At 42.3% G+C, this 27,061-nt stretch overlaps 1 protein-coding gene across 1 annotated transcript; it reads right to left on the bottom strand.

The window, feature by feature from the left end:
• Window positions 1–1,508: 1,508 nt before the first annotated feature.
• On the bottom strand, window positions 1,509–24,553 carry LOC139557239 (tyrosine-protein kinase HCK-like). The gene is made up of 13 exons (XM_071371770.1): window positions 24,282–24,553; window positions 16,892–17,025; window positions 14,786–14,825; window positions 14,148–14,244; window positions 13,759–13,854; window positions 13,565–13,668; window positions 13,323–13,472; window positions 12,036–12,188; window positions 11,703–11,885; window positions 11,511–11,587; window positions 3,563–3,716; window positions 3,107–3,238; window positions 1,509–2,984 (listed from the first exon to the last, which is right to left on the bottom strand). Exons 2-13 carry the CDS (start codon window positions 17,012–17,014, stop codon window positions 2,782–2,784), a joined length of 1,512 nt encoding a protein of 503 aa, XP_071227871.1. The 5' UTR covers window positions 17,015–17,025; window positions 24,282–24,553; the 3' UTR covers window positions 1,509–2,781.
• Between the last annotated feature and the right edge of the window lie 2,508 nt (window positions 24,554–27,061).

Genomic DNA, 27,061 nt, shown 5'->3' on the forward strand with positions numbered 1-27,061 from the left:
AGCATGATGCTGCCACCACCATGCTTCACCGTAGGGATGGTGCCAGGTTCAAGAGTTCTGGTTTCATCAGACCAGAGAATCTTGTTTCTCATGGTCTGAGAGTCTTTAGGTGACTTTTGGCAAACTCAGAGCGGGCTGTCATGTTCCTTTTACTGAGGAGTGGCTTCCATCTGGCCACTCTACCATAAAGGCCTGATTGGTGGAGTCCTGCAGAGATGGGTGTCCTTCTGGAAGGTTCTCCCATCTCCTCAGAGGAATGCTAGAGCTCTGTCAGAGTGACCATCGCGTTCTTGGCCACCTCCCTGACAAAGGCCCTTCTCCCCTGATTGTTCAATTTGGCCGGGCGTCCAGCTCTAGGAAGAGTCTTGGTGGTTCCAAACTTCTTCCATTTAAGAATGATGGAGGCCATTGTGTTCTTGGGGACTTTCAATGCCGAAGAACATTTTTTGTACCCATCCCCAGATCTGTGCCTCGACACAATCGTGTCTCGGAGCGCTATGGACAATTCCTTTAACCTCATGGCTTTGTTTTTGATCTGACATGCACTGTCAACTGTGGGACCTTATATAGACAGGTGTGTGCCTTTCCAAATCATGTCCAATCAATTGAATTTACCACAGGTGGACGGACTCCAATCAAGTTGTAGAAACATCTCAAGGATGATCAATGGAAACAGGATGCACCTGAGCTCAATTTCGCGTCTCATAGCAAAGGTTCTTAATACTTACGTAAGAAATGTATTTTTGTTTTCTAAAAACCTGTTTTTGCTTTGTCATTATGGGGTATTGTGTGTAGATTGCTGAGGATTTTTGTATTTATTTAATACATTTTAGAATAAGGCTATAATGTAACAAAATGTGGGAAAATTCAAGGGGTCTGAACACTTTCCGAAGGCATCGTATATACTCTACATTACTAAAAATATGTGGACACCTGCTTGTCGAACATCTCGTCCCAAACTCATGGGCATTAATATGGAGTTGCTCCCCCCTGTGCTGCTATAACAGCCTCCACTCTTCTGGGAAGGCTTTCCACTAGATGTTAGAACATAGCTGAGGGGACTTGCTTCCATTCAGCCACAAGAGCATTAGTGAGGTTGGGCACTGATTCATCCCAAAGGTGTTCGATGGGGTTGAGGTCAGGGCTCTGTGCAGGCCAGTCAAGTTCTTCCACACCGATCTCAACACACCGTTTCTGTATGGACCTCGCTTTGTGCACGGGGGGTATTGTCATGCTGAAACAGGAAAGGGCCTTCCCCAAACTGTTGCCACAAAGTTGGAAGCACAGAATCATCCAGAATGTTATTCTATGCTGTAGCATTATGATTTCCCTTCACTGGAACTAAGGGGCCTAGCTCAAACCATGAAAAATAGCCCCAGACCATTATACCTCCTCCACCAAACGTTACAGTTGGCACTATGCTCAGCCATGGAAACCCATTTCATGAAGCTCCCGACGAACAGTTACTGTGCTGACATTGCTTCCAGAGGCAGTTTGGAACTCGGTAGTGAGTATTTGGTATTTTATTAAGATCCTTATTAGCTGTTGTGAAAGCTGCAGCTACTCTTTCTGGGGTCCACACAGAACATGAAACATGACGTAATACAGAAGATTAATAGACAAAAACAGCTCAATTACAGAACTACATTTTGCAATAGAGAACAGAAGATTTTTTACAGGCTACGTGCTTCAGCACTCACCGGTCCTGTTCTGTGAGCTTGTGTGGCCTACCACTTTGAGGCTGAGCCGTTGTTGCTCCTAGACGTTTCCACTTCACAATAACATCACTTACAGTTGACTGGGGCAGATCTAGCAGGGCAGAAATTGGACCAACTGACTATGACGGTGCCAAGTTGAAATTCACTGAGCACTTCAGTAAGGTCATTTGGGGAGGCAGGGTAGCCTAGTGGTTAGAGCATTGGACTAGTAACCGAAAGGTTGCAAGTTCAAATCCCTGAGCTGACAAGATACGAATCTGTCGTTCTGTCCCTGAACAGGCCACTGTTCCTAGGCCATCATTGAAATTAAGAATTTGTTCTTAACTGACTTGCCTAGTTAAATAAAGGTAAAATAAAATGTTTACTGCCAATGTCTGTCTATGGAGATTGCATGAATGTGTGCTCGATTTATACACCTGTAAGCAACGGGTGTGGCTGAAATAGCCAAATCCACTCATTTGAAGGGTTGTCCACATTTGTGTATAGAGAATGGACAGGTACTCTTGGCTAGAATAAATTAATCAAATAGACAAAATGTGTTTTGTAAATTAAAATATTATACTCCAGTGCTTGTTCAGTGAATTATAGTGATTCAATGGTATATGCCAGAATAAAAATAACATTTTCCAATATACTGTATGCCCTGGGCATATACATAGGAAATGTACAAATCTTTTTGTATTTCTTATTTTGTGCATTTTCTGGGCGTGTATGAAAAGCTCATTCAAATACATAGTTAGAGCACAGTTAATTCATACAACAAACAAACAGGACTGGCAGAGCTAACTACAAAGGGGAAGGGAAGGTAAAGTCACCTAACAAGATATGCAAAATAAATATAAATTAAAATGTTGACAACGCCTTAGAGTCAGCCATTTCATGAATCACTGTAATACATTTGTTAGGTCATACCTTATTAAGTTACAGTAAATGCCATATTTCATAAGGAACCATCTGAAACATGTTCAGATCCCCTTTTTTCTCTGTAGGTTTGTCTGTACACATGTACATTTGTATAAGAGTATGAGAGAGTAGGTTATGTATCTCCCTGAATCATTCTGGCTCATGGCTGTTGCTGGTACTGGCTCTCTGTTGCGGTGTAGAAATCCTCCAGGACACTCTGCAGATACTCAAAGGTGGGCCGGTCCTCGGGCTTGTTCTTCCAGCACTCCAACATGATGTCATAGAGCTCCTGCGGACAGCTGTCGGTGCGCTGCATGCGATAGCCGCTCTCCAGAGAGCGAATCACTTCTGGGTTTGTCATACCTAGATGATAGAGCCAGCACAGAAACACATCATTACAGGGGGAAAAGGATTCATTGAATTCATCATTCAATGAATATACAGTACAAGTACAGTAGAGTACATGTTATCATTCAGGTCCTGACCTGGATATGGTGTGCGTCCATAGCTGATGATCTCGGTCAGTAGGATGCCAAAGGACCAGACGTCTGATTTGATGGTGAAGGAGCCAAAGTTGATTGCCTCTGGGGCCGTCCATTTGATGGGGAACTTTGCTCCTTTTAGGGAACAAGAGTAGGCTTTCTTACTCTACCTTCTGCTGCACCCTGCTGTCACTGATACATAACACAGCTTGTCTTTTTCTATTCAAACCCTGTTATTTATTCAGTCCCACAGAACTCCCTCTGACACAATGATATATATCTCTCTTCATTGTTCCCTGACTTCCCTCTCTCAAATTCGAATTCCAAACCACACCCACATCTAAATGCTCCCTTTCTCTACTACGACTGTCCTATAATTTGCTAAATCAGCTGTTATGTTACAGTTATTAATTAACCATTATATGGCACAGACATGTTCCCCAAGGGGATAATGCTTACCTTCCCTGGCTGTGTACTCATTGTCCTCGATGATTCGGGCGAGGCCAAAGTCAGCAATCTTGCACACCAGAGCCTTCGAGACCAGGATGTTGGCGGCTCGCAGGTCTCGGTGAATATAGTTCCTCTGCTCGATGTAGGCCATTCCTTCTGCAATCTACGGACAAAGACATGGTTAGATGTCGGAAGACAATAGAAAAGGGGGCACTCCAAACATACTTCTGTGTTTGTTCACTTGGCAAAGGATCATAATGAAAGTATTCAGACCCCTTCCCCTTTTCCACATTTTGTTACGTTACAGGCTTATTCAAAAATTTATGAAATAAAAAATGTTCCTCATCAATCTACACACAATACCACATAATGCTAAAGCGAGAAAACTTTTTTTTCTAAATTTCTGCAATTTTTTAAACAAATAAAAAACAGAAATACCTTATTTACATAAGTATTCAGACCCTTTGCTATGAGTCTCAAAACTGAGCTCAGGTGCATCCTGTTTCCATCGGTCATCCATGAGATGTTTCTACAACTTGGAGTCCACCTGTGGTAAATTCAATTGATTGGACATGATTTGGAAAGGCACACACCTGTCTATATAAGGTCCCACAGTTGACAGTGCACGACCACTACCTTGTATCCTTTTCCCTCTCGCTCTCATCCAACACTTCCCACACTGCCCCTACTCGGATGGTATCGCGCCGTCCCAACCTTCGCTCTCTCTCCCCCGCTACTCTCTCCTCTTCCATCCTATCATCTCTTCCCTCTGCTCAAACCTTCTCCAACCTATCTCCTGATTCTGCCTCCTCAACCCTCCTCTCCTCCCTTTCTGCATCCTTTGACTCTCTATGTCCCCTATCCTCCAGGCCGGCTCGGTCCTCCCCTCCTGCTCCGTGGCTCGACGACTCATTGCGAGCTCACAGAACAGGGCTCCGGGCAGCCGAGCGGAAATGGAGGAAAACTCGCCTCCCTGCGGACCTGGCATCCTTTCACTCCCTCCTCTCTACATTCTCCTCTTCGGTCTCTGCTGCTAAAGCCAATTTCTACCACTCTAAATTCCAAGCATCTGCCTCTAACCCTAGGAAGCTCTTTGCCACCTTCTCCTCCCTCCTGAATCCTCCTCCCCCTCCTCCCCCCTCCTCCCTCTCTGCTGATGACTTCGTCAACCATTTTGAAAAGAAGGTTGACGACATCCGATCCTCGTTTGCTAAGTCAAACGACACCGCTGGTTCTGCTCACACTGCCCTACCCTGTGCTTTGACCTCTTTCTCCCCTCTCTCTCCAGATGAAATCTCGCGTCTTGTGACGGCCGGCCGCCCAACAACCTGCCCGCTTGACCCTATCCCCTCCTCTCTTCTCCAGACCATTTCCGGAGACCTTCTCCCTTACCTCACCTCGCTCATCAACTCATCCTTGACCGCTGGCTACGTCCCTTCCGTCTTCAAGAGAGCGAGAGTTGCACCCCTTCTGAAAAAATCTACACTCGATCCCTCCGATGTCAACAACTACAGACCAGTATCCCTTCTTTCTTTTCTCTCCAAAACTCTTGAACGTGCCGTCCTTGGCCAGCTCTCCTGCTATCTCTCTCAGAATGACCTTCTTGATCCAAATCAGTCAGGTTTCAAGACTAGTCATTCAACTGAGACTGCTCTTCTCTGTGTCACGGAGGCGCTCCGCACTGCTAAAGCTAACTCTCTCTCCTCTGCTCTCATCCTTCTAGACCTATCGGCTGCCTTTGATACTGTGAACCATCAGATCCTCCTCTCCACCCTCTCCGAGCTGGGCATCTCCGGCGCGGCCCACGCTTGGATTGCGTCCTACCTGACAGGTCGCTCCTACCAGGTGGCGTGGCGAGAATCTGTCTCCGCACCACGTGCTCTCACCACTGGTGTCCCCCAGGGCTCTGTTCTAGGCCCTCTCCTATTCTCGCTATACACCAAGTCACTTGGCTCTGTCATATCCTCACATGGTCTCTCCTATCATTGCTATGCAGACGACACGCAATTAATCTTCTCCTTTCCCCCCTCTGATAACCAGGTGGTGAATCGCATCTCTGCATGTCTGGCAGACATATCAGTGTGGATGACGGATCACCACCTCAAGCTGAACCTCGGCAAGACGGAGCTGCTCTTCCTCCCGGGGAAGGACTGCCCGTTCCATGATCTCGCCATCACGGTTGACAACTCCATTGTGTCCTCCTCCCAGAGTGCTAAGAACCTTGGCGTGATCCTGGACAACACCCTGTCGTTCTCAACTAACATCAAGGCGGTGACCCGTTCCTGTAGGTTCATGCTCTACAACATTCGCAGAGTACGACCCTGCCTCACGCAGGAAGCGGCGCAGGTCCTAATCCAGGCACTTGTCATCTCCCGTCTGGATTACTGCAACTCGCTGTTGGCTGGGCTCCCTGCCTGTGCCATTAAACCCCTACAACTCATCCAGAACGCCGCAGCCCGTCTGGTGTTCAACTTTCCCAAGTTCTCTCACGTCACCCCGCTCCTCCGCTCTCTCCACTGGCTTCCAGTTGAAGCTCGCATCCGCTACAAGACCATGGTGCTTGCCTACGGAGCTGTGAGGGGAACGGCACCTCCGTACCTTCAGGCTCTGATCAGGCCCTACACCCAAACAAGGGCACTGCGTTCATCCACCTCTGGCCTGCTCGCCTCCCTACCTCTGAGGAAGTACAGTTCCCGCTCAGCCCAGTCAAAACTGTTCGCTGCTCTGGCACCCCAATGGTGGAACAAACTCCCTCACAACGCCAGGTCAGCGGAGTCAATCACCACCTTCCGGAGACACCTGAAACCCCACCTCTTTAAGGAATACCTAGGATAGGATAAAGTAATCCTTCTAACCCCCCCCCCCCTTAAAAGAGTTAGATGCACTATTGTAAAGTGGTTGTTCCACTGGATATCATAAGGTGAATGCACCAATTTGTAAGTCGCTCTGGATAAGAGCGTCTGCTAAATGACTTAAATGTAAAATGTAAATGTAAATCAAGTCTGAGCAAAAACTAAGCCATGAGGTCGAAGAAATTGTCCGTAGAGCTCCCAGACAGAATTGTGTCGAGGCACAGATCTGGATAAGGGTACCCAAACATTTCTGCAGGATCGTCATTCTTAAATGGAAGAAGTTTGGAACCACCAAGACTCTTCCTAGAGTTGGCCCCCCGGCCAAACTGAGCAATCGGGGGAGAAGAGCCTTGGTCTGGGAGGTGACCAAGAAGCCAATGGTCACTCTGACAGAGCAGTTCCTCTGTGGAGATGGGAGAACTTTACAGAAGGACAACCATGCCTGCAGCACTCCACCAATTAGGCTTTTATGGTAGAGTGGCCAAACGGAAGACACTCCTCAGTAAAATGCACATGACAGCCTGATTGGAGTTTGCCAAAAGGCATCTAAAGGACTCTCAGACCTTGAGAAACAAGCTTCTCTGGTCTGATGAAATCAAGATTGAACTCTTTGGCCTGAACGCCAAGCGTCACGTCTGGAGGAAACCTTGCACCATCCCTACGGTGATGCATGGTGGTGGCAGCATCATGCTGTAGGGATGTTTTCAGCGGCAGGGACTGGGAGACTAGTCAGGATCGAGGGAAAGATGAATGGAGCAAAGTACAGAGAGATCCTTAATGAAAACCTGCTCCGGTGCGCTCAGGACCTCAGACTGGAGCGAAGGTTCACCTTCCCACAGGACAACAGCCCTAAGCAGACAGCCAAGACAATGCAGGAGTGGATTCGGGACAAGTCTCTGAATGTCCTTGAGTGGCCCAGCCAGAGCCCGGACTTGAACCCGATCGAACATCTCTGGAGAGACCTGAAAATAGCTGTGCAGCAACGCTCCCCATCCAACCTGACAGTGCTTGATAGGATCTGCAAGGAGAATGGGAGAAACTCCCCAAATACAGGTGTGCCAAGCTTGTAGCGTCATACCAAAGAAGACTCGATGTTGTAATCACTGCCAAAGGTGCTTCAACAAAGTACTGAGTAAAGGGTCTGCATACTTATGTAAATGTATATTTTTTACAATTATTATTTTTGATTAAAAAAAAAGAAAGTTAAAACTGTTTTTGCTTTGTCATTATGGGTTATTGTGTGTAGATTGATGAAGGAAAATGTTTTTTTTTATCCATTTTAGAATAAGGCTGTAACGTAACAAAATGTGGAAAAAGTCAGTGGGTCTGAATACTTTCCGAATGCACCGTATCTGCTGTTTTCACAAATATTTTGATCTCAAGCTGCAAAGTAAGTAGCCTCCCCTTACGAGACAGGATTTTGCCTACCCCTTAGGATCACCTATAGGATGATAAAATAAGCAGTCATAAAAACAATGATATCAATAAAGATAATTGACTTTCAAATAGCAACTTATGTTATTCACAAGCACTGATTACTCCAATACCTACTCAACTGGGACAATATTTCCTTCCCAACGATCCCATCTGGGATCCCTTTAAAATTACAACTACCAGCAGGCTTTATTTTTCACCACTCACACACACGCACGTACAGTGGTGCAAAAAAGTATTTAGTCAGCCACCAATTGTGCAAGTTCTCCCACTTAAAAAGATGAGAGAGGCTTGTAATTTTCTTTATAGGTACACTTCAACTATGACAGACAAAATGAGAAAAAAAATTCCTGAAAATCACATTGTAGGATTTTTAATGAATTTATTTGCAAATTATGGTGGAAAATAAGTATTTGGTCAATAACAAAAGTTTATCTCAATACTTTGTTATATACCCTTTGTTGGCAATGACAGAGGTCAAACATTTTCTGTAAGTTTTCACAAGGTTTTCACACACTGTTGCTGGTATTTTGGCCCATTCCTCCATCTAGAGCAGTGATGTTTTGGGGCTGTTGCTGGGCAACACGGACTTTCAACTCCCTCCAAAGATTTTCTATGGGGTTGAGATCTGGAGACTGGCTAGGCCACTCCTTCGTTGCCCGGGCGGTGTGTTTGGGATCATTGTCATGCTGAAAGACCCAGCCACGTTTCATCTTCAATGCCCTTGCTGATGGAAGGAGGTTTTCACTCAAAATCTCACGATACATGGCCCCATTCATAATTTCCTTTACACGGATCAGTCGTCCTGGTCCCTTTGCAGAAAAACAGACCCAAAGCATGATGTTTCCACCCCCATGCTTCACAGTAGGTATGGTGCTCTTTGGATGCAACTCAGCATTCTTTGTCCTCCAAACATAACGAGTTGAGTTTTTACCAAAAAGTTATATTTTGGTTTCATCTGACCATATGACATTCTCCCAATCTTCTTCTGGATCATCCAAATGCTCTCTAGCAAACTTCAGACGGGCCTGGACATGTACTGGCTTAAGCAGGGGGACACGTCTGGCACTGCAGGATTTGAGTCCCTGGCGGCGTAGTGTGTTAGTGATGGTAGGCTTTGTTACTTTGGTCCCAGCTCTCTGCAGGTCATTCACTAGGTCCCCCCGTGTGGTTCTGGGATTTTTGCTCACCGTTCTTGTGATCATTTTGACCCCACGGGGTGAGATCTTGCGTGGAGCCCCAGATCGAGGGAGATTATCAGTGGTCTTGTATGTCTTCTATTTCCTAATAATTGCTCCCACAGTTGATTTCTTCAAACCAAGCTGCTTACCTATTGCAGATTCAGTCTTCCCAGCCTGGTGCAGGTCTACAATTTTGTTTCTGGTGTCCTTTGACAGCTCTTTGGTCTTGGCCATAGTGGAGTTTGGAGTGTGACTGTTTGAGGTTGTGGACAGGTGTCTTTTATACTGATAACAAGTTCAAACAGGTGCCATTAATACAGGTAACGAGTGGATGACAGAGGAGCCTCTTAAAGAAGAAGTTACAGGTCTGTGAGAGCCAGAAATCTTGCTTGTTTGTAGGTAACCAAATACTTATTTTCCACCATAATTTGCAAATAAATTCATTAAAAATCCTACAATGTGATTTTCTGGATTTTCTTTCCTCATTTTGTCTGTCATAGTTGAAGTGTACCTATGATGAAAATTACAGGCCTCTCTCATCTTTTTAAGTGGGAGAACTTGCACAATTGGTGGCTGACTAAATACTTTTTTGCCCCACTGTATATAGACACACATTTGACTGACATATGCTGTTATAGAACTTGATTAACCTAATCTGTGTACCAATCTCAGTTTAATAATATAACAAACATAACCAAATCTGTCATGGTAGATTTAAATCTGAACGGACTGATCCAACAATGTCTTCCTGTTCCCCTTCTCTTTCAGTCATTCTCTCTTTCTCTCTCTCCATTCCATTTTGATATCTTCCTAATTTTTCAAACCTCTCACCTACAATCTACATACAACAGATGGCATAAACATACCTAATCACAGATAAGCATACGTTTATACGTTTGACTTTTCTCTAAGGTCCTCTTTTTATTTGATTAAAAAAATAATACTTATGCCCCCTATATTGCCTCTGTAAATCTGCAGCAACAGTTGTAAAAATGCAAATACTGTATGATCAGGTTCAAACTGATATTTTGAGCTGTGTCCATCTATTCCTTGTAATACAATGTGTCAATAATCATAGTAAAACATATTCTTAAAATATTCAAAGCAAACAATTGTTCAACAGCAAACATTGGCATAAAGAATTAGATTTACAAACATGTGCTGCCACACACCTTCTTCTGCCAAGCTAAAGACAGATTTGAATATTGAAAGGCTACCCACAATAGCAGAAACATCAGCCACAGAACAAAAGCAGGATCGTCACGAGACCACAAATGAGTGGCTTGATGATGTAGGTAAATGGACATAATGAGACCAAAGCATTCCTCCCTTTGTTTTGTTATGGCATTAGTCCCACTGTTTTTGTGTCTCATTTTCCCTTCTGCAAAAGAACCGCTGTAGAAGACTTGAAGAATATAAAACCATACAATTCAACAAAACCCGAACTGACAGTTTACAGGTTTTTTTTCAATCGATTTGGTGCATTTTTCAGATGTAAGTGGTGTATTTTCAAAACTCTTAAGTGCAAAACTCTAAACTGATAACACTTATAATGCTGTCTTATGTTCAGAACCTTTGATTGTGCATCCATTTGTGTTGAACACATTTTTGTTTTACGTGAAATACCATGATAACATTTTGTTTAGTCACCAATACACTCACCATTTAGCCATTTTAACTAACATTTCATCCAATAGCAAAAAATGCAAGACACATTTTTCAAACGGTTGTTTTTGAAGTGTTGAATAGAAGGAATAGTGGATGGTAAATATACTTTCCCATACAGTATTCAGCTAGTACTTTAACTATTTGTTTTTTCAACCATATTGTTGTATCTAATGGTAGGATGTGAGAAATATGTCAATCTTACAGTTTCATTATCCTTATACAGTACATAAGTAGAACAAATGAGCAGAAATAGGGGAATTCTGGGGGTATTGTAAAGCAGTAGGCTACAGTAAAAACGTATTTGTGTAGCACGGTGTGTGTAGGCCATTTCTACCCCATGCAGCATTGTTGTTCAAGATCACCTTTTCTATGTGGCAACTGATACAGTATAACCTTTCTCTCTCAGCTTGACAAAATTCATCAACTTACACTATATCAATGAAATTCAGATAACGAGTAGAATATATTGTTATAGTTTTTATCAATCACTATGGCGCTTTTTACAGATGTGGTATATTTTCTAAACTCTTAAGTACACTGATAAGCCCCCTGTATTATGTTCAAAACCTTGATTATGCATTCTTTGGGGTTTCACACATTTTTCCCCCCATATAGTTAATTGAATATTGCATTTTGAAAAGCAGATACTTACAGTAGATTGAATATCTATCCAAATTGAAAGAGTGATTTAGTGCAGTGACCAAGTGACTTTGTGAATTTGTTTTTTGTGTTTAGAGTTGTGAAAATGTACCACATACTTGTGAAAATTGCACCAGTGATTGAAAAAAAAACGAACTGTGAGATACGGTAGCTGAATCTCACCTGTGCACAGAAGTCAATGAGTTTGGGGAGCTGCACACGGTTGCCCTCATCAGTCTTCAAGAAGTCCAGCAAACTGCCTAAACACGCACACACATACACACAAACAGAATTCAATGACAGAAATAGACTGACAGGAAATGTACTGTACAGTAATGTAAATGTGTACAAAATGTCAAACTGTAGTGTACATACCCTTTTCCATGTACTCTGTGATGATGTAGATGGGTTCCTCTTTAGTTACCACGGCGTTCAGACGGACCAGCTTGTCGTGCTGCAGGGCCTTCATCAGGTTGGCCTCGTCCAGGAAAGCCTCCACCGACATGGTGCCAGGCTTCATGGTCTTCACTGCCACCTTGGTGTGCTTGTTGTATGTAGCTACAGCACAAGACACAAAGACAAACCACATTAGCCATGCTCAGTTCACAGCTCGCAAAAAGCAAGATGTTTTCAGAATACATATAAACTTATTCTGATTTCCCAGTATTGGTCCAAGTATAACCTTCTCAGAATGTTTGAGTAACTCACCCATCCAGACCTCTCCGAACTGGCCAGCCCCGAGCTTCCTATCAAGTTTGAGGGACTCCCGAGGGATCTCCCAGGCATCCTTCTCCCAGGGCTTCTGGGGCTTGGGACTGAGGCAGGGGCTGGTCAAGGCCTGGCACAGACCATCTCCCTGCTCTATTGGAAGCAAACACATCCAATGAGAGTAAGACATCCACACACAAAGCTCTGAATCATACAGGACATTCACTGAATATATATTTTAACTGTACATAACACACATTAATAAACACATAGAAAGTAAACACTGCTGGAGGCCATATAGACTGTGTGCCCATATTCAGAACAGGCAGCCAGCAGAGGGGGCTGTTTACCTCTAACTGTCACCATCCCCTTTAGTAACAGTGACTGCTAGGTTGTATCCATAGAGATAGATAGAGAACTCTAGTTGGATATAACCCACTTTTGCATGGACATTGCCATAGAGTACCACAGTATGAGTCATAATACCCATAAAACCTGGCGGTCAAAAAAGGAAATGGTTAAAATCGTTTTTCTACCATAAATTTTTCCCATTGTGGATTTTAGAAACACTTAAAATAAGGGCTGTGTTTCGTGTAGGCTTACCCTGGCGTGTAGTTTTGATAACCGTCTAAATCTTCCTAAGTCAAGGTGATTTTTACCAATATATTCGCCTGTATTTACCCCCCCCCCCCCCCAAATGAAATGCTGATTAGCTGCTAATGTGGCTATCATAAAGGACTACAAATGCCATGATAATCTGGACGAGACTGCCGAATCGAGGCAAAGTTTAGAAATTTAAATTTAGAAATGAATAAATTGTCAAAATGTATTTAAATTGACAATTCTGTGAACTGTCTTGTGCAAGTTTTTTACACATTACATTTAATCAAAGGTGGCAACTAGAGATGACGTTTAGGAGCTTGCAGGGATTTGTAGTCTTACATGACGCTAATTAGCAATTTTGAATCTGAGAGAAAATAGAGTTGAATACATTGATAAAAGTCACATTGTCTGAGAGAGATTTACATGGTTATCAAAACGTCACGCCAGGGTAAGCCTACACAAACAGCCCTTATTTTTAAGTGTTTGTAAAATTCCCGTTGGGAAACATTTATGGTGGAAAAAGGATTGGAACCATTTCCCTGTTTGACAATTTCCCTGTTTGAAGGTTTTATGGGTATTATGAGCCTTATGACACCTCCACTGTTGGGCTCGATAGAGGGCTATCTATCTCTATGGGTGTATCCCTGTGTATTATGGTGGTCTGGCCATGCTGTTGGCACTCACTTTTATAGTGGCTGACCAGTTCCTGCAGAGTGGTGAAGGTGATGCGTGGAGAGATGTAGAAACCACCGTTATCCAGTGTACGAATCTTGTAATGCTTGACTGTGTCTCCTGATTGGGAATCACTGTCCCTTACGGATAAGGAGTAGCTGCCTGTAGTAGGAAGGAGAGAGGGCGTTAGCTTGCTAAATGTGTACAAGTTTGTTTGTATGTGTGTATGTATAAGAGCTTTTGAACTTGCTCACCCTTGGTTGTCTCACTGTCACGGATCATAAACGATCCCGTTTTGTTTGCTGATGCTAGCAGCTGCCTCTCTGCATCTTTCCTGCTCACTCCTTTATAGAACCACCTGGATGATGGTACATTTATATCACACACTGATTCATTTGAGCAGCTCTACTCATAAACTATTCACACAGTGCACTGATAAAAAACTTACTCTTCGGTTTCAAGTCTGTCTATGGCTACATAGTTATTGGGGATGTAGCCTTCCTTGCCTGTGCTAATTAACTGTGCTCTCCACCATTCTCCAGATCTAGAGAGAGAGAGAGTGAGAGACAGAGAGAGAGCGAGAGAGAGAGAGACAGAGACAGAGACAGAGACAGAGACAGAGACAGAGAGAGAGAGAGAGAGAGAGAGAGAGAGAGAGAGAGAGAGAGAGAGAGAGAGAGAGAGAGAGAGAGAGAGAGAGAGAGAGAGAGAGAGAGAGAGAGAGAGAGAGAGAGAGAGAGAGAGAGAGAGAGAGAGAGGTGGATATAGGTAAGCTATACACTGCTTTATATGGGTAATGATGCATCTTGTTTGTATGTAAATGTCAGATACACTCACTCCTGTAATATTTTAAGCTTGTCTCCCTTCTTGAAGTCCAGGTCTCCATCATTTACAGCCTCATAATCATACAGTGCAATGGCAATGCTCTCAGTACCTGAGGGGGCAGAGAACATAAGTGAGTGTGTGTGTGTGTGTGTGTGTGTGTGTGTGTGTGTGTGTGTGTGTGTGTGTGTGTGTGTGTGTGTGTGTGTGTGTGTGTGTGTGTGTGTGTGTGTGTGTGTGTGTGTGTGTACAGGTGTGTGTGTGTGTACAGGTGTGCGTGTGTGTGTGTGCATGCACACATATGACAAAGAAAGACTTGTGGGTGACATCGTGTGCAACTTTACATTCTTAATACAACACCAGTGCCTTGCCTGGGTCACTTCATGTCTGACTGCTTTACTGTTATAGCAGTGGAGTGATCATCTCTGCTGTCTTGTGTGATCAGGCTCTGAGTGGTCTATTTCAACCCACACACGCTCACTTCTTTCACTCTCATACAGTATGTGGTCTCATTATATGACAACAAACGGTAATCCATTTTAGACACACCGTATGTAGTGTGCTGCTCAAAACAGAGTGTGATACAGTAATAGTTCCTACATCAGACTCAAGTAAGCAATGTGAGTACTGTAACTTTTCTGTGTTATACTCACCATTAGAGGGGACTGGAGGGGCAACGGAGATGGTTCTGTTCTGTAGACAATAGACAATATGTAGACAATATGAGATTAGAGTTTTGAGGAGAACCATGAGAAATGTAGTATGGAACATAGTATATTATTGTTGTAGTATAGTATAGTTGGGAGAAAGTGACAGACAGAGAAGGGGATGTGTGGTCAATGACAGACTAAGCAAGAGTGCGATAGACTGACAGAAAATAGGAATGTAAGTAAAACAGAAATAGAGGAGAGACTTTTCAATTCAATCACTAAATGTCTGTTCCATGATCACAAACACATTTCTGTGCTTGTTTGTTGTGCTACTTCCTCTTCCTCATTCTAAATAACAGCCCTGAGTCACATCCCTGCTACTGTAGCACATAACGTTTTGATGAACCAGATTTTTCTTAGAGCTTAGCGAGAGCCTGGTTGTCCTATGGTTATTTTGCATACAACCTTCCCACAAATGTCTGGGATTGGTGCAGGATAGTTGCTTGGCTTTGGAACATTTTCACCACATTTAAGGAAATTGACAGAAAAACGCTATTTTCTTGGTATTTCATTACTTTAACAGAACATTTCCTAAACGTTCAAACATGGTTACATTTCATTTCAATTTTGGTAATATTCTAGGAACATTATCTAATCGGTTTGACATTGGGAATGTTCTCAAATAGTTCAGAGAATGTTACAAAAAATACTATTCTTCTGTGGAAATTTCAGTACTTCAGCATAACGGTTCTATTTAAAGTCATGTTATCAAATTGTTCTGAGAACGTTAAGAAAACTTTCCATAAAAAACATAAGAAATATACATTCCATTCTCAGCATCAACAAAACTCTCTGTATCCTCTATTTTGTTAAGTGTGTTCAGGTGTGTTGGCCGCGCCCACTAATTGGCCAAACCTGATCTTATTGAGTGCTTTTTCCTTTGAAACAGGGTCTGTTTGAATCGACTAAAATGAACAGCTTTGTATGCTTAAAAAAACATGGCATGCTAGCTCCACGCTGGTGGATTAATCCCATGAATAGAGAACAGAAGATTATAGGTTTGAATCTCACTGATGCCATGTCACAATAAAAATAAATGTGTTTGCATGATTAATGCCCAAGTCATTTCCATGCGTCTTATCTGCGCTTGGAGTTCAAAAAAGTTGACCCCAAATAAGCTATCAGAGTTATTAAAATAAGTTTTAAGGAAGTCATTCAAAAACCTCCAAATAACCCACACTTTTCATTCTCAGAGCGTTAATAAAGCCTCCCAGGAAGACTTTCAAGGAACCAGACTAAAACGTTCTCAGAACCTCCATGCGATCTAAATATAAACGTTCCCGGAACAGGCAAAATGTTTACTTCTGTTCTCAGAACATTTAAAAAATGTTTCGTTTTCTTGGTATTTCATTACTTTAACAGAACAGTTCCTAAAAGTTCAAACATGGTTACATTTGGCTTTTATGGCTTGGGTTTTTATTTTTTTATTTAAAAAAACAACAACCTTTATTTAACTAAGCAAGTCAGTTAAGAACAAATTCTTATTTACAATGACGGCCTACCAAAAGACAAAAGGCCTCCCGCGGGGACGGGGGCTGGAATTAAAAATAAATAAAATATATACATAGGACAAAACACACATCACGACAGGAGAGACAACACAACACTACATAAAGAGAGACCTAATACAACAACATAGCAAGGCAGCAACACATGACAACACAGCATGGTAGCAACACAACATAGCAACAACATGGTAGCAACACAACATGTTAGCAGCACAAAACATGGTACAAACTTTTGTTCCCACAACCAATGTGAAACCAAAAACATATGTTCCCACAACTTCCAAGGAACCAGATGTGATATATGGGTTTACAATTAACACACAGGAAGTAATGACCAGCCCAGACACCAAAGGAAACCGACTTACAGATCGGTATCTTGTACTTGGCAACAGAGGAGAGTCGAGCAGTAATGCAAATAAAAACAACTGGCTAGAAAAGCACTTATTTCTTTAACGCACCTCACAAATTAATTATCTCTTCCTGTCCTCCAACATAATAATACCCCCCCCCCCCCCCCCCCCCCCCCCAGGTGTTCACTCACAGCCTTGGTCCCTGTGGTGGGGTCTTTGACGTAGTGGGCTGTCTGAGTCTGGTTCGGAGAGTCATCATTGACCACACCTTTGCTGCTGGGATCCTGCTGCTCATTGGACCCCACACAGCCCATAGTGGAAGAACCTAAAAATGTGTTATTTCAAAAAATATCAGTCAGAATACAATGTCTGTTCACTACATTTGGACTGGCAACGCAAGGTGGAGAGTGTAAAAATGGCGCCATAGCAGTGCTAAGTCAATGTATTATGAAGAGTTTACTACAAGATACTGTATGGATATACTTGCCTTATGCTCTGAGGGTGACCGTTTACTGTAATATTTCCCATACAAGCCTACAGTGCTGTTACACAGCTGTTTAAAAGCTACAAAATGCTCAAAGTCATAATCACCAGAGTGACACCCAACTAGCAACACGCAGCCCTGCCCTTGGGACAGCAGGTAAAACATTTGCTAATGGTGATTGGTGGCATGAAGAGCTTTTTCTTTTCAACTTAAACCATAACATAGTAGGGCTATGTTCAGAGTCATAAGGTCTGTGTAAAATATTTACAAGAGGGAAATTAGACAGGGGTAATTCTTATGATTGAATAGAGCCTATGTCTGTATGAGAGAGAAAGGACCTGTCATTTTATTGTTCATCTGTGTTGAAATTAACAGATGAGCTGCAGTATTAAAATGAAAGGGAAAGGAAAGTGAAAGGGGCATACCTAGTCAGTTGTACAACTGAATGCCTATAACTGAAACGTGTCAGCGTGAAAGAGAGAGAAAGAGAGATGAAGGGAAGAAGTGGTGTTTATCAGTCTGAGTAATACCCTTACTCCAACCTAACAGAATAAAATGTGTAAATATTGACTTCCATTTCCATTTAAACTGTATTCCTCTTGTCACAGCAGGGTCAGTTTCTTTTTAACAGTTAAAGTTTAACTTGCAGCAAAACCATTTAAGGAAAAATGTTTATTGTGATTGAACCTTTTCCAATCTATCATATTATGCTTCTCCATGCCAGTAAGCCAGGCTACAGGTATAGGAACCCCCCCCCCCCCCCCCCTCTCTCCGGTTCTCAGGAGAAGATGCTTCTTCCAAACCATCAAGTGTTGTATCATGAAAAATTGTCTCTGGTGGTTGGCCAAACCTTTCTCATCCATTTACAAACCTCCTCAGCCTCTTATCAACCACTCACATCGTCCATTTATCTCATCAAACCATGACACACATGGCATGTACTTCCTGTACAGAGGAAGTTAACTGGAGGTGATGATCAGACCATAGACGCAGAGAACTACCCTGCTCTTAAGAAAGTGCCCCCTCATCCTTATCGTCTCCATCCATCTTTCTATCCACGTCACTTGATCCAATCAGCCCCTAATAACACCCCAACCATCCTCCTCCATCTGTCTCTGGACTCTGGCAATGTCTGTCTGTCTCTAACCCATCATATTACCCACAGATGCAAATCTAGTTAGCTGTGAGAGCCTTGCGCCATGTGTGCCTCTGGCACTAACCGCTATCATTGCATCTGCTGCAGGGCAGGCGGCGGGCGGCTGGGAGTGTACACCATGTGAAAAACATCACTGCTAAACCTCCTCTGCTAGTACTCTCACAAACTGCCATGCCATGGAACCAGGAACCATACACACACATAACATATTCAACTTATGGAAGCAAGTTTCGGGTGTGATGTGACCATTTACTGTTATTTTTTGATTTTTTACAAAATCCACAATTACTACTTTACAATCAGGGGTTAGAACCTAAATTATTTTCTGAACAGAATCCATATTTATTTTGTTCCGTTGCAGGGTTCTGAACCATTAAAAGAAAAAAGCTCACAGTTCATATAGTTCCTTTTCCTTATTTTTTTTTAAAGCCTGTGAAATCGACAGTTTTGACAAAATAGCTCATTAATTTACTCTACCAATTAGCACGGATAGAGAAGCTTGTTATGGAATGAGTAATAATTGTTTAGTTTCAAGTTATGTATGTACAGGATACAGATGTACACCGTCCAAATAAATTCTCACTTGCAGGTTCCTTCTTGATTATGCAACAACAATAAGAAATAATAAAATATTAGAATACGAACCTAAAGTAAATGGTTCAATAGAATAGAATAAACATTGTAGCATAAGTATAATACGGGAAGGCACAATTTATTGTACAATATTTACACGTGTTTTGGGGAAGAGGGATTGGGGGTCAAGTGTTTAAGCTGTGCAGTATTTAGCAATAATAAATAAGAATCTAGTGGCAGCAGTTGTGATGTGTGTGTGTGTGTGTGTGTGTGTAGCATGAATGTATATGTGTGTGTGTGTGTGTGTGTGTGCGTGAGTGAGTGAATGTGTGCTAAGGTGCAGAGAGTCAGTGCAGGTGGTAAGTCCATGTTTTTGGTCAGAGTGCTATTGCAGACTCAAGATACTACTGAAATTTCACCATTGGGGAGAGAGTGAGAGAGAGGGGTGGACATGGAAGGGGCTTGGCTTGAACCGGTTCAAACCCCTGGTTTCCATCAAAATATAGATTACAAGCCATGAAGAGGCATTGCATCTACAGTGCATTCGAAAAGTATTCAGACCCATTGACTTTTTCCACATTTTGTTACGTTACAGCCTTATTCTAAAATGTATTAAATAGTTTTCCCCCCCTCATCATTCTACACACAATACCCAATAATGACAAAGCAAAAACAGGTTTTTCGAAATGTTAGCAACTGTATTAAAAATTTTAAACTGAAATATCACATTTACATACTGTAAGTATGCAGACCCTTTACTCAGTACTTTGTTGACGCACCTTTGGCAGCGATAACAGCCTCAAGTCTTCTTGGGTATGACGCTACAAGCTTGGCACACCTGTATTTTGGGAGTTTCTCCCATTCTTCTCTGCAGATCCTCTCAAGCTCTGTCAGGTTGGATGGCGAGCATTGCTGCACAGCTATTTTCAGGTCTCTCCAGAGATGTTTGTTTGGGTTCAAGTCCGGGCTCTGGCTGGGCCACTCAAGGACATTCAGAGACTTTTTCCGAAGCCACTCATGCGTTGTCTTGGCTGTGTGCTTAGGGTCGTTGTCCTGTGGGAAGGTGAACCTTCACCCAAGTCTGAGGACCTGAGTGCTCTGGAGCAGATTTTCATCAAGGATCTCTACTTTGCCCCATTCATCTTTGCCTCGATTCTGACTAGTCTCCCAGTCCCTGCTGCTGAAAAACATCCTCACCGCATGATGCTGCCACCACCATGCATCACCGTAGGGATGGTGCCAGGTTTCCTCCAGACGTGACACTTGTCATTCAGGCCAAAGAGTTATATCTTGGTTTCATCAGACCAGAAAATCTTGTTTCTCATTGTCTGAGAGTCCTTTAGGTGCCTTTTGGCAAACTCCAAACAGGCTGTCATGTGCCTTTTATTGAGGAGTGGCTTCTGTCTGGCCACTCTACCATAAAGGCCTGACTGGTGGAGTGCTGCAAATATGGTTGTCCTTCTGAAAGGTTCTCCAATCTCCACAGAGGAACTGTAGAGATCGGTCAGAGTGATCATCAGGTTCTTGGTCACCTCCCTGACCAAGGCCCTTCTCCCCCAATTGCTCAGTTTGGCCAGGAGGTCAGCTCTATTAAGAGTCTTGGTGGTTTCAAACTTCTTCCAGAATGATGGAGGCCACTGTGCTTTTGGGGACCTTCAATGCTATAGACTGGCTATTCCCAAACTGGCTATTGCCAAACCTAAACATTGCGCGTGATTCACATTTTCAAACAGTCCATTTAGATTTTCCAACGGGGCTTTGCAGCCAAAGAGCTACTGCCTCCTTACCTGGGAAAGCACCGAACAACAGACAGAGACGTTGGACCATCGAAGAGGCGCAAATATGATGAACTACATTGATTTGGGGTTCACTTATATTGGGAGTAGTGCCTTTCCTCAGCCACAGTGTGTTATATGTGCAAAAGTACTATCTCACAACTCGATGAAACCTTCACTCTTGCGCAGACATTTAGAAATGAAACATGCCGATTTGAAAAATAAGCCACAGGAGTTTTTTGAGCGAGAATTAAGACGACTTTCGAGTAGTAAGACATGTATCAAACCAATAGGTTCCTTTAAAATAAGAAGGGTCTAGAAGCGTCTTGTATGGTGAGCTACCGAGTGGCTAGGACAGGCAAGCCCCACACTATTGTGGAGGACTTAATACTTCCTGCTGCCATGGCTGGGACAATGCTGGGGGAAAATGCAAAAAAATATATACAGACAATGCCTTCAGCAAACAACACTGTTTCACGACGCATAAGTGACATGGCAGGAGATGTTTTGAAACAATTACTGCTATGCATACAAGCTTGTGAATTATATGCGTTACAGCTGGATGAGTCAACAGACGTGGCGGGCCTGTCACAGCTCCTGGTACATGTCTGTTACGTTATGGGGGGTCAATTAAGGAAGACATCTTCTTCTGCAAACCACTGGAAACCAGGACAACAGGAGAGGATATTTTTTAAGTGCTGGACACCTTTGTGACGTCAAATGGACTTTGGTGGTCAAGATGTGTTGGTATCTGTACTGATGGCGCAAAAGCCATGGCAGGGAGACCTAGTGGAGTGGTAACGCGAGTGCAAGCTGTTGCTCCCGACGCCACTTGGGTACACTGCAGCCTCCACCGAATGCCTGACAGCTTGAAAGACGTTTTGGACAATGGTTAACTTTGTTAAAGCAAGGCCCCTGAACTCTTGTGTATTTTCTGCATTATGCAATGATATGGGCAGCGACCATGTAACGCTTTTACAACATACAGAAGTGCGCTGGTTATCAAGGGAAAAAGTATTGACACCTTTTTTTAAATTGAGAGGCGAGATTAAAGTTTTCTTTATTGACCATCATTTTCACTTGTCTGACCGCTCGCATGATGACGAGTTTCTCACACGACTGGCCTATCTGGGTGATGTTTTTTCTTGCCTGAATGATCTGAATCTAGGATTACAGGGACTATCCGCAACTATATTCAATGTGCAGGACAAAATTGAGGCTATGATTAAGAAGTTGGAGCTCTTCTCTGTCTGCATTAACAAGGACAACACACAGGTCTTTCCATCATTGTATGATTTCTTGTGTGCAAATTAACTCAAGTTTACGGACAATGTCAATTGTGACATAGCGAAGCACCAGGGTGAGCTGGGTGCGCAATTACGCAGGTACTTTCACAAAACGGATAACACAAACAACTGGATTCGTTATCCCTTTCATGCCCTGTCTCCAGTCCACTTACCAATATCTGAGCAAGAGAGCCTCATTGAAATTGCAACAAGCGGTTCTGTGAAAATTTTATTTAATCAGAAGCTACTGCCAGATTTCTGGATGGGGCTGCACTCAGAGTATCCTGCCTTGGCAAATGGCGCTATTAAGACACTGACGCCCTTTGCAACCACGTACCTATGTGGATTCTCGGCCCTCACTAGCATGAAAACTAAATACAGGCACAGACTGTGTGAGGAAAATTATTTAAGACTGAGACTCTCTCCAATATAACCCAGCATTGCAGAGTTATGTGCATCCTTTCAAGCACACACTTCTCATTAACCTGTGGTGAGTTATTCACCATTTTTGATGAACAAATAAGATGTTATATGTAAGATGGCTAAATAAAGAGCAAAAATATTTATTATTATAATATTATTATTTGTGCCCTGGTCCTATAAGAGCTCTTTGTCACTTCCCACGAGCTGGGTTGTGACAAAAACCCGCACTCATTCTTATATTGAATAAATGTATCTTATAGTGTGTCTGTGGCAGGCTTACAATGATGGCAGAAAACAACATTTGAGAGTGTGCTGACCCTGGTGCTAGAGGGGGTACGTAGCGGGAGGTTGAATGTTTGGAGGGGTACGGGACTATAGAAAGTTTGGGAACCACTGCTGTAGGCATTTTTTGGTACCCTACCCCAGATCTGTGCCTCAACACAAACCTTTGTCGGCGCTCTAAGGACAATTCCTTGGACCTCATAGCTTGGTTTTTGCTCTGACATGCACTGTGAACTGTGGGACCTTATGTAGACAGGTGTGTGCCTTTCCAAATCATGTCCAATCAATTGAATTTACCACAGGTGTACTTCAATCAACTCGTGGAAACATCTCAAGGATGATCAATGGAAACAGGATACACCTGAGCTCAATTTCACGTCTCATCGCAAAGGGTCTGAATACTTATGTAAGTAAGGTATTTCTGTTTTAAATGTTTAATACATTTGCAAAAATTTCTTAAAACCTGTTTTCGCTTTGTCATTAGGGGGTATTGTGTGTAGATTGCTGAGGATTCTTTATTTATTCAGTACATTTTAGAATAAGGCTGTAACGTAACAAAATTTGAAAAAAAGTGAAGGGATCTCAATACTTTCCTAACGACTCCTGTATAGCTTGTGAGCGACGTAGAGCAAAACAGCTTACATGTGCGTGTTCGTGAGAGTCGCAGCTTTTCATAGATAGCTGTAGCTTAAACCATTCAGACTCTACAGACATTTCGATATAAAAGACCATGCCCGGGTGGATTCGGGATCCGCCCTTGTCTCACAAACCAATAGTATAATCTAGAAGTCTGTGTCTATAGTGTCTATAATACTGTAATAAACTCACATAGTTGCTGTCGCAAACTCCAAACACCACACAGTTGCTTACTAGTTGTATATTAATTTCCCAATGAGCAAACAATTTCTGTACTTACAGCATTCATATACTTTCATTTTATCAGCTTTTTGCTTTGGCAGACCTTATTTTTGAATTGACATTTGTCAATAAAACTCATGAATGCAACTGCAAATTGTTTTGTGTTCTCCTTGTAGCCCAATGTTGTGTTGAAAATAAAATGGTAAAACACTTCATTGTGAGGCTAAATATAAGGGCTGGACATGCAGGTAAATGAAAGTTAGATAAATGAAAAAACGATTTCTGATGGAATCTCGTGACTGATACGGTTAACTTCGAATGTGAAGCTTAGAGAAATGGAATGATGCTGAGCAGGAGGCAACCCAGGGTGTTAAAAACACTTCGAAATGTAACATTTGGAGCAACTTCGAAATTTGACGTTTGGAGAAACATGGATAAATGTCAGAATTTGAAGTCAAATTGGCAAAACCGTGAGATGTTTTTGAGTTTACATATATATGTAAAGCATTAGCATACACTTCTGCAATACCTAGGCCTACATTAGCCTATAACACAGTAATAACCCTTTAATGAATGACCCACATGGGAAATGCTTTAATAAGACAACATCCATCTGTTCGTCATCTGCTTTTATTCTTTAAGAAATGCTTATTGCCTATGGTATGAATATCAGTGAGTATACATGTTCCCCTTGTAGTATAGGTATAGGTTAGCCGTCTAGAATAACAAATTAGAGGGAGTTACCTCGTTCCAACCAGCTGTATATTCCACGTATGTTCTGCTATTTGGTCCTCAACGCTGAATTATTTGTATTCTTTAGAAAGCGCTCCTTTTTCTTTTATGTCGGCTCTTCCATCCCGGGATTATAGTTCAGATAGATAGAGCTGAAGGGTGCGTTCTCGTTGTATACGAGGAAGTTAGTACCTCACATCTAACTGCGCACGACGAACTTTCTCTCTGTCTCTGTCACATCTATCATAATCTCGCCCACCAGCCGGGTCTCTCTCTGTCTATGTGTTGGTCTATGGGTCATTAATTCGAGCCTGGGGACGAGGTTACATCAATCATGACACTGCTATCTTTGCGGGCTGGATGTGTTTTTACACTCTTCCGGAAAGTAGCCTACTAAACCTAGACATGGTCTGAGTATGAACACTTAAAAATACACATAAAATACAAATAAGAAAAATAAGAAAAAACACATTATATTTCTTGAAAACAAATTCAAATTCAAATATACTATAGTTAGCCTAACTCTTTTGTGGTCTTAAAAATATTATTAAAGTGCCTCTAAACTTCTACAGTTTGTTTGGCCACCTGCCGGAAGAGATTATCTTTGTTGAATATCTAAATTGCACATAGCTGCTGTATGAATTTTCAACAGCCCTCCTCTTTGAAATCATACCACATCTAACAAAAACGTACAAATGCAATATGTTGTAATGGGATCACGAATGGCATGGGGACAAATTAGCCCGAGCAGAATACTCCGCTGGAGTCACAGACAACATCCCACAGTCACTGAGGGCATGGAGGCATGGGCGGATCGGGGCATGCAAGGACATCAAACAAATAATCTGGCTCTTTAACTAATCCTTAATCAAATGTCAGGATTAAACACAAATTTCTTCTGAGCCACGGCTTGAAAGAGATACTCAGAAGTAGGGTCTTAGATTAAATGCGGAAGACACATTTCAGTTGAAGGCATTCAGTTATACAACTGACTAGGTATCCCCCTTTTTCTTTTAGATGGGGCCAGTGGTGTAGTGGAGGGTATACGCAGGTACACACTTTATACCCACTTATTTTTCAGTGGGCATTGAATATACTCACGTCTTAAACCCCACCATGCGCATCAAAGTCGTGTAGTGGAGGTATACAGCATATACACCATTATTAATAAGGCATTTGGAACAGATAAGAATGTATAACTTAACATTTTGATAAACAATTATTTATTCAAGTTTTAGGGCAGCAATGTGCTCGTGGTGGTACGTGCGAATGTTCCAAAATACAATTTGCAGGAATACACCGTTCTAAAATGCGCACCTCACACGCGAGCGGTTTCGTAGACAAAGATGGAAATATCCAGGGTTGGCCCGGACATTAGGCAGGATTAGGCAAATTGACTAGGGCCGCATTTCCAAGCGTAACTGACCAAGATGCACCTCCAACAACACATAAAACCTCACAGAATTCTGCCTGAAACAATGACAATATCTCTCAACCAGTGGCATATGGGCTTTTTAGGTGAGCGCTCAAAGGCAGGGGTGCAAAATATTTTGCTTGTCCATTCCCAGCACAGTTCTCCAGACAACTGGAGAGACTCATCACTGCGGCGCTCCACCAATATTCCATCAAAAAATATTATAACATAAATCATGTAGCAGATATACCCTATGCTAGAAGTATATGGTATTTTCTGTAGCCTACAGGCTGGAGATAAAATGAATGACAATGTAATCAGGACACTTTTTACATCATGCACGTTTCTCCAATCAAATAGCCTAAACTCAATGGCGCCCAATCAAATATAAAATGCTCTGACATCTTAATTAACATAATGTCCTAAAAACAGCACAGGTCAAAGTAAAATTGACAATATCGAATGGAGGCTTCTCACAACTGCTGTCCATGAGTTTTACCCCTTGTGCTAAACTGTCAAGATCAGTGGTTTCAAGAGTGTATCAGTCTATTTTTTGACGAGCTGGTCATAACGAAATAAAAAATACTTCTGCATTTCCCACTGTGTTAACACATTGATTCCCATTGCAAATAGGCTCAGGATAACTCCTCATAACGTTGGGTAGCTGATATTCAGAGCTTAAATAGACAAATTGATTAGTCACAGCAATCAGGACTAATAAAGCCAATGCAACGGCCTGTTTTACACAACTAGCTCTCACAGTCTCAGGTCCGAATTAAACATTAAACCATGTATCTCAAACGTCACATTGTGATGTGTTTAAGGTTACATTTAGGCATTAACTCAGAATTCTTAAGGTTCGGGATAAGTTTAGTCGTTAACTCTGAAATGTTAAGGTTAAGTATTAACTCCGAATGGTTTAGGTAAGGGTTAAGGTTTGGCATAGGTTTAAAACAAAAATCTAAAAACAACTTTCAATGGTTGGATTAGAATTTGCAACCTTTGGAATCCGAGGCAGATGCTTAGGCATAGACGTCTTTGTTTGGTTCAGATTTGGTTCAGTCTGGACTGGCCTTGATTTGGTCCAAAAACAGACATCTATAAAAAACGTATTTTCAACTTTTATTCAGAGCCCGAAAATTAACCTGATTTCAACATCTGGAAAAAAAGGTATTTTAGATCATTTTCAACGTTTTTTTGCCTACTTGGATTTTTCTAGATTTACTGGCAGAATTATGTTATGATTATCTGCATCAATCCAGTGGCCATTTGTTTTGCAAACTACATATCATGTGCTACACAAACACTGCTAACCAAACAGTACCTGTGCACTTAAATTAAATAGTAACTACACTCAAAAATCGACATTTCTTAGATT

Source organism: Salvelinus alpinus, chromosome 28 (genome assembly GCF_045679555.1).
Source record: "Salvelinus alpinus chromosome 28, SLU_Salpinus.1, whole genome shotgun sequence".
NCBI lineage: Eukaryota > Metazoa > Chordata > Actinopteri > Salmoniformes > Salmonidae > Salvelinus > Salvelinus alpinus.